At 59.4% G+C, this 9,535-nt stretch overlaps 1 protein-coding gene across 3 annotated transcripts; it reads left to right on the top strand.

The window, feature by feature from the left end:
* The first annotated feature begins 3,698 nt into the window (after window positions 1-3,698).
* LOC144258683 (sulfotransferase 1B1-like) lies at window positions 3,699-9,208 on the top strand. Of its 3 annotated transcripts, none has more exons than XR_013344709.1 (8): window positions 3,699-3,813; window positions 4,142-4,550; window positions 5,344-5,472; window positions 5,584-5,681; window positions 5,770-5,896; window positions 6,180-6,274; window positions 8,352-8,581; window positions 9,053-9,180. XR_013344709.1 is itself a non-coding variant. In XM_077806874.1 (8 exons), exons 2-8 carry the CDS (start codon window positions 4,370-4,372, stop codon window positions 9,163-9,165), a joined length of 924 nt encoding a protein of 307 aa, XP_077663000.1. In that variant the 5' UTR covers window positions 3,699-3,813; window positions 4,142-4,369; the 3' UTR covers window positions 9,166-9,208. The 3 variants fall into 3 exon arrangements, 2 of the variants coding, with proteins under 2 accessions (XP_077663000.1, XP_077663001.1); XM_077806874.1 differs by having other exon boundaries at window positions 8,401-8,581; window positions 9,053-9,208; XM_077806875.1 differs by having other exon boundaries at window positions 3,731-3,902; window positions 8,401-8,581; window positions 9,053-9,208.
* Window positions 9,209-9,535: the final 327 nt, after the last annotated feature.

Below are 9,535 nucleotides of genomic sequence, written 5' to 3'. Positions count from 1 at the left end.
GGTGGTCTGGACCGAGCAGTGCCAGGAGGCTTTCTGGGCGCTGAAGGAGGCTCTGGTCAGTGGCCCAGTTCTGGCAAACCCAGACTTTGACAAGCCCTTTATGGTGTTCACCAACGCCTCAGACACGGGACTGGGGGCAGTGTTAATGCAGGAGGACGAAAAGGGGGAGAGACACCCCATTGTGTACCTGAGCAAGAAGTTGCTACCTCGGGAGCAACATTACGCGGCCATCGAGAAGGAGTGCCTGGCCATGGTGTGGGCCCTCAAGAAACTAGAGCCCTATCTCTTCAGGCGACACTTCACCGTCTACACCGACCCCTCTCCCCTGACCTGGCTGCACCAGATGAAAGGAACCAACGCCAAACTCCTGAGATGGAGCCTGCTCCTGCAGGATTACGACATGGACGTGGTCCACGTGAAGGGAAGGGCCAACCTGATAGCGGATGCGCTGTCCCGGAGAGGGGGCCCCGAACTTCCTCAGGTCACTGGTCACAGTGACCCCGCTCAGTTCAGTCTCGAAGGGGGGAGAGATGTGATGATGTGACGCAGCAGGGAGAGGGGAGTGTTGACCTGGGACTGTGCCCTGGGGATGGGAGACCTGAGAGCCTGTCCCCTGAGCCAGGAGGGGGAGGGGGAGGTGACACCTCTGCCCGGGAATATGGACAGAGGCTGCAGGAGGGGGCCTGCTGGGGGGGTTTAGTTTCAGTTTGGGGCTGGGTGGAGGAACACAGGGAACCCCAGTGCTGGGGTCTAAGCTCCCTGCTCCCCCAGAAGGACCTGACTGAGGGGTCCTGGGTGTACCCACAAGCTCTGTTTTGGACTGTGTTCCTGTTGTCCAATAAACCTTCTGTTTTACTGGCTGGTTGAGAGTCTCAGTGAATCCCAGGAAGAGGGGTGCAGGGCCTGGATTCCCCCACACTCTGTGACGCCTCTATCATGGTGTCTTTAAAAAGTTTCCATGCAGCTTGCAGAGGTTTCACTTTTTGCGCTGTACCTTTTAATTTCTGTTTAACAAACTTCCTCTTTTTTGTGTAGTCCCCCTGTCATGGACTCAGATTGTGCCCACTCTTGGCCCTGTGCGGTCTGTGGGGGGTGCCCCTTTCAGTGAGACAGCCCTTCTCAGGGGTCCACTCTCTCTCGGGGTTCAGCCCCTCCACCTCCTGGAGCCGCACCTCTCTGAGCCTTAGCATGCCTGTTTCTCGCTGTGGGCTCCCTCAGGGAGTCCCCTTGCTCTGGATCCCCAGGGCCTCCACCCCCCACCCCCCCCCCGAAGGGGATGATGCCACCCTGTTCTCTAGACCGGCTCCGCCAGCGTAAAACAGGAGGGTTATTGAGCATCTGAACCCAGCACAGGAAACTCTCCGGGCCTCAGGCCTGGCCTCTCTCAGCCCAGCACATCCTAGTCTCCCCTGCATCCAGGGGGGCTCTGTCTGATCCCTCTCTCGAGCCCTGAGCCCCCCTGCTTCCCCGCTGGGCATCCAATATCACCGGCCCCAAGCCCCGCCTCTGTCCATTGACTCCTCTCCAGGTAAACAGGGTCGTAAACAGCGTCACCTGGGCCCCCTCCCCTTTCTCCACAGCCCATTGTCCCCCCACTGGCCAGACCCAGCTGGGACTCCCGAGCTGGGCCTCTGGGTCTCCAGGTCACCCGTTGCTGGGGTCTCCATTCTCCAAGCCACTGGCCGGGGTCCCAAGTTCCCTCGCTGGTCCTGGGTAACCACAAACTCCCTCTCCCATCCCCTCGTTAAACCTGTAGCACCCAGGGAAACTGAGTCCCACCCCCTCTGCATGCAAACCATAGGAAAACCAAGAAAATCCCCCATAGGAAACAAGGAAAAACAAGTTTCAGAGTAGCAGCCGTGTTAGTCTGTATCCGCAAAAAGAAAAGGAGGACTTGTGGCACCTTAGAGACTAACCAATTTATTTGAGCATAAACTTTCGTGAGCTACAGCATCCGATGAAGTGAGCTGTAGCTCATGAAAGCTCATGCTCAAATACATTTGTTAGTCTCTAAGGTGCCACAAGTCCTCCTGTTCTTTTTAAGGAAAAACAAGAAAGTCCCCCACTTCATCACACCCCCTTAGTGAAATGAAATGCTACAGGGATCTGCTCTCGGAATTGTTTCGGGAGAAGCTCTATGGCCTGTGTTACAGACATGCTAGAGCCCTGTGAAAGTAAGAGGGGTGGGGACAGGCATCCCAGCCAGGAGGTGTGGACCCTGCCTAGGGGTCCCCAGACTGGTTTAGCCTGTTCCTCCCATTGTTCAATCACAGAGCTAAATAGATTTTATTAGGAGCCTTTTGTTACGTTAAAGTGCTCAAATGAGAGCTGAAATCCCTTGTGGTGGGTGTCACGGAGTCCCTGGGCGATGCTCTGGAACTGCTCCCTACGAAGCCAGGCAGGACTCTGGGGAAGTCTCCTTTCTGTGAGCAGGTTTCAGAGTAACAGCCGTGTTAGTCTGTATTCGCAAAAAGAAAAGGAGTACTTGTGGCACCTTAGAGACTAACCAATTTATTTGAGCATGAGCTTTCGTCTCACACTGCTTCCACCTCCCTGGGTCTGACCTCGGAGCATTCAGCCTCCTCTGCCCCTCCGTGCGCTTCCCCCAGCGAGTCTGCCCAGGCGGGGTCCTGGGGAAGCCAGAGGGTCCTGCCCCCCCAACTCCGCAGTCAGACGGGACTCTCAGCCAGCCAGTAAAACAGAGCTTTATTAGACGACAGGAACATAGTCTAACACAGAGCTTGTAGGTGCAGAGAACAGGACCCCTCAGCTGGGTCCATTTTGGGGGGCAGTGAGCCAGACAACCGTGGCTGGCTGCGTGACCAGGAGAGAGGAGCCGTGGCTGGCCGGGTGACTAGCAGAGAGTCACCATGGCTGGCTGGGGACTAGCAGAGAGGAGCCGTGGCTGGCCGGGGACTAGCAGAGAGGAGCTGTGGCTGGCTGGGGACTAGCAGAGAGGAGCCGTGGCTGGCCGGGGACTAGCAGAGAGGAGCCGTGGCTGGCCGGGGGCTAGCAGAGAGGAGCCGTGGCTGGCCGGGGGCTAGCAGAGAGGAGCCGTGGCTGGCCGGGGACTAGCAGAGAGCAGCTGTGGCTGGCCAGGGGCTAGCAGAGAGGCACCGTGGCTGGCCAGGGGCCAGCAGAGCGGAATGAGCAGCTGTGGGGCGGGGGGGGGCAGCTAAAGCAAGTTCTCAGAGGGGGGAACAAGCCATGTGCCTTCTCCCCGAGGCGGGAGGGGAGCTCCCACAGACGCGCCTCTGAGCCCTGGGTTCTCACTGACCAGGGACCCCCCCCTGTGAGTGGGGTGGGGTGGAGGGTGCCACGGAGTGTGGGGGAGTCCAGGCCCTGCACCCCTCTCCCTGGGATTCACTGAGACTCTCAGCCAGCCAGTAAAACAGGTTTATTGCACCACAGGAACACAGTCCAAAACAGAGCTTGTGGGTACACCCAGGACCCCTCAGTCAAGTCCTTCTGGGGGGCAGGGAGCTCAGACCCCAGCCCTGGGGTTCCCTGCGTTCCTCCACCCAGCCCCAAACTGAAACTAAACCCCCCCAGCAGGTTCCCTGCTGCCGCCTCTGTTCACATTTCCGGGCAGAGGTGTCACCTCCCCCTCCCGGCTCAGGGGACAGGCTCTCGGGTCTCCCCTACCAGGGCACATTCCCAGGTCAACACTCCCCCCTCTCTGCTGCGTCACATCCTCACAGAGGGAAACTGGGGGGCACAGACAAGGAACTGGTGGTTGTAGGTCTCAGGAACAGGAAGCGGACGTTCTGCCCCCCACACCCTGGTGTGGGCGTCCCGCTCACAGCGTTACGTGTATGAATCCAGCTTGTGGCATTTTCCCTAATTAATGCCGGGCGACTTCCCTCCTCTCGTTAAGAGTCTCTTTTCTACACTCAGACTCTGTGCGTGCGAGGGGGGGGAGTTTTACCTCTCAGCGGCGCCCGGGGTGGGCGGTAATTCTCCCAGGTCACTGCGTGGGGCTGGAGCCGGTTCTGGGTTGTGTCGGTGCAGAGGAACCCCTAGATATTGAACCCGGCCCTGGTGGCTGCCAGCTCCACCTGGCAGGAGGGTTACAAGTTCAACCCCTCGTTGCGTGGCCAGCTGGACTGAAGGTAAAGGTTATTTACTGATCTTTGTGCAGGGAGAAATCTCAGCTGCAAAGGACACGGCCAGCAACTCCGACAGGATCAGGAGGGACCCAGCCTGCGCCTTCAGCCAGGGAGCCCTGAGGCAGCACCCCCCCCCCGAATCCCACCTGCTCCCCTCAGCTAGGTCCCCCAGAAACCAGTCTTCTTCCCCTGCTAGGAATCCCCCAAGGGGTCCCTACCCCTGAGCAGGGCTCCCCACCTCGCCCCTTGAAGCAGGTGCCATGGCAGCGCCAAAGACCTACACTAGGGTCTTGCAAGAATCCCAGGACGTCTTCTACCGCTTCCCCCTCCAGCTGGTCCATGGGATCCCGCTCATGGAGCCCATCGCCCAGCAGTGGGGCCCCATCGAGAACTTCCAGGCCTGGGCTGACGACCTCCTCATCTCCACCTACCCCAAGGCGGGTAAGAGAGCAGACCCGGCCTCCCCCAGCAGGGGGCGCCGTAGGGAGTGGGGCAGAAGCACTTGCAGCGTGGGGAGCTGCCATATACTCCAGCCCAGCCTCTCCCATCAGGGGGCGCTGTGGGGAGGGGGCGGGGCACTGGCTGTGGGGGGAGCTCCCGGATTCTCCAGCCCCGGCCTGTCCCAGCAGGGGGTGCTGTGGGGAGGGGGAGGGGCTCTGGCTGTGCGGGCAGCTTCTGGCTACTCCCGCCATGGCCTGTAGGAAGGGGGCGGGGCGCTGGTTGTGGGGCGGCTCCTGGCTACTCTAGACCTGGCCTGTCCCAGCAGAGGGCGCTGTGGGGAGGGAGAGGGGTGCTGTGGGGGTGCTATAGGGAGGGGGAGGGACGCTACTCTCCCAGCAGGGGGCGCTGTGGGGAGGGAGCGGGGTGCTGTGGGGTGGGGGAGGGGCGGTGCTCTCCCAGCAGGGGGTGCTGTGGGGAGGGAGGGGCGCTGCGGGGGGCGCTGTGGGGTGGGGGAGGGGCGGTGCTCTCCCAGCAGGGGGTGCTGTGGGGAGGGAGGGGCGCTGCGGGGGGCGCTGTGGGGTGGGGGAGGGGCGGTGCTCTCCCAGCAGGGGGTGCTGTGGGGAGGGAGGGGCGCTGCGGGGGGCACTGTGGGGTGGGGGAGGGGCGGTGCTCTCCCAGCAGGGGGTGCTGTAGCATCCTGTCTGATGACTGCCCCTTGCCAGGGGTTCTGGATCAAGCTGCCTGGGCGTGAGCAGGGATGGTGGGGTCTCTGTCTGTGACTGTCTCGCTGCAGGGACCACGTGGATGCAGGAGATCGTGGACCTGATCCTGGTCCGAGGGGACGTGGAAAAAGCCTGCCGAGCCCCGACCCACATCCGGATCCCCTTCCTGGAGATCTGCTCCCCTCCCCCAGTGCCCTCAGGTGGGTGCTTCTGATCTACGTGCCCGGGGACAGGGCAAGGCTGCAACCCCCCACCACCTTGCTGGGCTCCCCCCGCAGGGCTGACGCCCCCTCTGGTCCCGTCTCTCGCAGGTGTGCAGCAGCTGGCGAATGTTCCTCCCCCCCGAGTCATCAAGACCCACCTGCCCTTCCAGCTGGTTCCCAAGTCCTTCTGGGAGAACGGATGCAAGGCAAGAGACACCCCCCACCCGGTCCCCCAACAGCCCTGCTGGTACCCCTAAATCCCAACCCACAGTCACGTTGTTCTCTCTTCTCCAGGTGATCTATGTGGCCCGAAATGCCAAGGATAACTTGGTCTCGTATTACTTCTTTGACCAGATGAACAAGACACAGCCCGAGCCGGGGCCCTGGGAGCTCTATCTGCAGAAGTTCATGGATGGGAAACGTTAGTACTGGGCGAGAGGGTTCAGAGGCCCCATGGCAGCCCCACCTCCCTCCCCACCCCTTCTTAGGCTGTGGGGGCCCTAAGGGATTGTGGGTGTGAGGAAGCTCCCTTGGTTCCAGACCTGAGGTTTCCCCGTCGGGGTATACGGACCGGTCCTTACCTGCTGGGGGAGGCTAGCAAGGAATTCTGGCAGGAGTCTGTATGGTGACCACACCAAAGGTCACATCCTATGACCTCTGCCCAAGGGATTAGGGTTATGTCAGCTTGGCCTCTCTCCCCACAGTGGCCTGGGGCTCGTGGTATGACCACGTCTGTGGATACTGGGCTGAACGGGCCAATCACCGCATCCTCTACGTCTTCTATGAGGACATGAAAGAGGTGAGTGTGGAAGGATGGGACGGGGGGCAAGGGGCAAGTCACGCTGCCCAGGGGTCTTAGCATGACAGAGTCGTGTCTGGCCCCGCCGTGGGTCAGTTCCCTGAAACCACCAGCCTCTGGAAGGGTACAACCTCCGCCGCCCCAGCCTCCGTGGGGCTCACTCTGTCCAGGTTAGCGAGCGGCCGGCGCACACCCTGGCCCCTTGGAGCCCCTCTCTGGAGTTACCAGCCCCGATCCCCCGCACACTCCCAGCGCTTCCAGATCCCAGAGTCAGAACCCACCGGCTGGTAAAATCCCCCCTCTGGATCCCCGCTCCCCTTTGCGCCGCACTTCGATGCAGTGACAGTGAGAACCACGAGAAGTTTAGCATCAAAGAAGAGGGCGTCAAGCAATAGAATGAGAATACTGGAAATAGTTACATAACCTGCTTTCTATGCCTCAGTTGACTCACAAGGCGTTCCCCTGCCTGTCTCCTGCAAGATTGTTAATTCCAAATCCTTCTCCCAGCATTTTCAATCAGTTTGGCTGAAATCACATCTCAAAAGATCAAGCTCGCTGGTAGCTTCTCCTCACAGACTGAGGGAATAACTTAGGGGTGGCCAGACGTACCCAGCCGCACACAACAATCTTCAGATGTTTAAGAGCTTGGGAGTGTGTGCCAGGGCTTCAGCCCTGTGGGGCTCACCTGCCGAGACTTGGGGCTTCAGCTCTGCGGGGACAGGGAGTCTCAGGGCTTCAACCCTGCTCCAGTGGAAGCCCCGAGCCCCGACAGGCATGCCCTGTGGGGGGTGAAGCCCCGAGACCCTTCTCCACAGTGGGCAGAAGCCAGAGGAGACGCGTGGAGGGGCATGTGGGCTCACCTCCCCCGCCCAGTGAGAAGCCATCAGGCCCAGACGGCATCACCCAAGAGTTCTGAGGAAACTCGAATATGAAACGGCAGAACTGCTAAATGTGGCATGTTACTTATCACTCACATCAGCCTCTGGACCAGCGGACGGGAGGGCAGCTAATGTGACTCCGATTTTTAAGAGAGGCTCCAGCGGCGATTCTGGCAATCACAGGCCGGGAAGCCTGACTTCAGTACCGGGCAAGCTGGTTGAAACTCTAGTGAAGAACAGAATTTATCAGACACCGAGATGCACATGATCTACTGGGGAAGAGTCAACACTGTGTCTGTAAAAGGAAATCGTGCCTCACCAATCTACTAGAGTTCTTTGTGGGGGTCAGGAAACACGTGGACAAGGGGAATCCAGTGGATCTAGTGTACCTGGACTTTCCGGGTAGTTCTACACTGCCATAAAACGCCCCTGGGGGGCTCGTGTCGCTGACTGAGGCTGATCATGGGGCTTGGACAAGACACCAACTTGTCTGGGGTATCCCCCGGAAGCAGAGCATAAGTTTGGAATACAGACAGTATAGAGCCAATACTGATAACTTTAAATACAAAAACGATACATGCAGACAGACAGCATAATCCTAACCAGCCAACCATCACCTCGTCTTAGACACTTTATTTGACCCCTTTTGTACAAGATTTGGTGCCACTACAGGACCTTGGTTGCAACAATGTTCTATACGGTCCCAGTTCAAGTCAATAACGTCACAGAGCCCGAGTCAGCTGACGCAGGCCAGCTGCAGGTATTTTACTGCAGCGGAGACGCTCACTCAGAAAGCCTTTCGCAAGCCCCTCACCAAAGGCTCTTAAGCCAAGTGAGCTGTCCTGGGATAAGAGGGAAGCGCCTCTCGTGGATCAGTAACTGATTAAAAGGCAGGGAACAAAGGGCAGGAATAAATGGTCAGTTTTCACAGTGGAGAGGGATAAATAGTGGGGTCCCCCAGGGGTCTGTCCTGGGCCCAGCCCTGCTCAACATATTAATACATTATCTGGAAAAAGGGGTAACCAGTGAGGTGGCAAAGTTCAGTGTCTATACATAACTCGTTACTTAGTGCCATATGCCCATGTCCAGTGCAACACAGGCTTTCATTAAAGACCTCACACCACGTCCTTTGGCGAACGTCTGTGTAGCTACCAGACCCAAGGGATCCCTGTAACCCTTATGCACCCCTGGGCCCTCAGCCAGTTGCCATCAAGAGGCCGTTGGATCAGCATCCTTCTCCCTCACCAGGACCCGGCCCGGGAGATCCACAGGGTCATGGACTTCTTGGAGGTGGAGCTGCCTCCAGAGGTGGTGGAGAAAATCGTCCAACAAACGTCCTTCCAGATCATGAAGGAGAACCCCATGGCCAACTATAGCAGTATCCCCAGCGTCATCTTCGACCAGACCATCAGCCCCTTCATGCGCCAGGGTGAGCGGAGGGGGAGGGGGACCTGGGGATTGTGGGGACCCCTTACCCCACTGGCTTTGTCTGGAAAGTTCCCTATACACTGCTCCGTGGCCCCCTGGAACGGGGCCTAGGAGACTTGCCCAAGGTACTCTGGGTAATGCCTGCTTGGTCTGAAGCCTTGCCTTATTACCCATAGTCCCTTGTGGGGGGCCATGCTCACTTGGCATTAGCGCCCCATAAGGTCACAGGTGGGGGGGGTCGTGTCCTTTCAGCTCTTCCCAGGGATTCTGGGTAACTCCTGTTGGGCTGGGTCCCCATGGCATTCTTCCTGGCAGTCCTGTCCTGTGACCCAGCTGGCTGCGGGGCACGGTATGGAGGGGGGGCGCTCCCTGGAGCTGGGGTCCCCTGGCTGGGGGTGGAAGGCACTTCCTGGGGAAGGGGCGGCTGCTGCTGGTGAGGGGTCTCCCCGCTGATACCCCCTCTCCTCCCCAGGCGAGGTTGGCGACTGGAAGAACCATTTCACCGTGGCGCAGAGCGAGGCATTCGACGCCCATTACCAGCGCCGCATGGAGGGGACCGGCGTGCACTTCCGGACCCAGATCTAGGGCCCGCCTCGCAGGTGCGGACAGCCTCCCCGCCCCTGGGAACAGCGCTGCAATAAAAGTTTATCTCCTGACCGCAGACATTGTGATACCTGGGAGGGCGTGTCCCAGAGGTGGGAGTGGGGGCTGGTGCCTCAGGAAACTTCCCCTTCACCCTGAGACAGGATGTGCCCACGATGGCCCCCCTCGAGTGTCCTCCTGTCCCCTGGGGCACAGGTGCTGCTTGGAGGGTGAGTTGCACCACAGAGAGCTCACCTGTCAGGAAGTCGCAGATCGATATCAAGCGGGGGGGGGGGGTCGGCTGCATTTCCTCCATGGGGCTGTGTAAATAGCAATGAACTCAGGGTTGTTCGCTGTGAGCCAGGGAAAGGGA

This window comes from Eretmochelys imbricata, unplaced genomic scaffold (genome assembly GCF_965152235.1).
Source record: "Eretmochelys imbricata isolate rEreImb1 unplaced genomic scaffold, rEreImb1.hap1 Scaffold_34, whole genome shotgun sequence".
Taxonomy (NCBI): Eukaryota; Metazoa; Chordata; order Testudines; family Cheloniidae; genus Eretmochelys; species Eretmochelys imbricata.
This window is presented reverse-complemented; position numbering and strand designations above follow the sequence as displayed.

What these genes read in the sequence shown, in the direction of transcription:
- LOC144258683 (XM_077806874.1), top strand. Translation starts at nt 4,370, where the DNA reads ATGGCAGCGCCAAAGACCTACACTAGGGTCTTGCAAGAATCCCAGGAC. An exon ending in CTCCACCTACCCCAAGGCGG is followed by an intron (nt 4,551 to 5,343) that starts GTAAGAGAGCAG and finishes GTCTCGCTGCAG; the next exon opens with GGACCACGTGGATGCAGGAG. An exon ending in CCCTCCCCCAGTGCCCTCAG is followed by an intron (nt 5,473 to 5,583) that starts GTGGGTGCTTCT and finishes CGTCTCTCGCAG; the next exon opens with GTGTGCAGCAGCTGGCGAAT.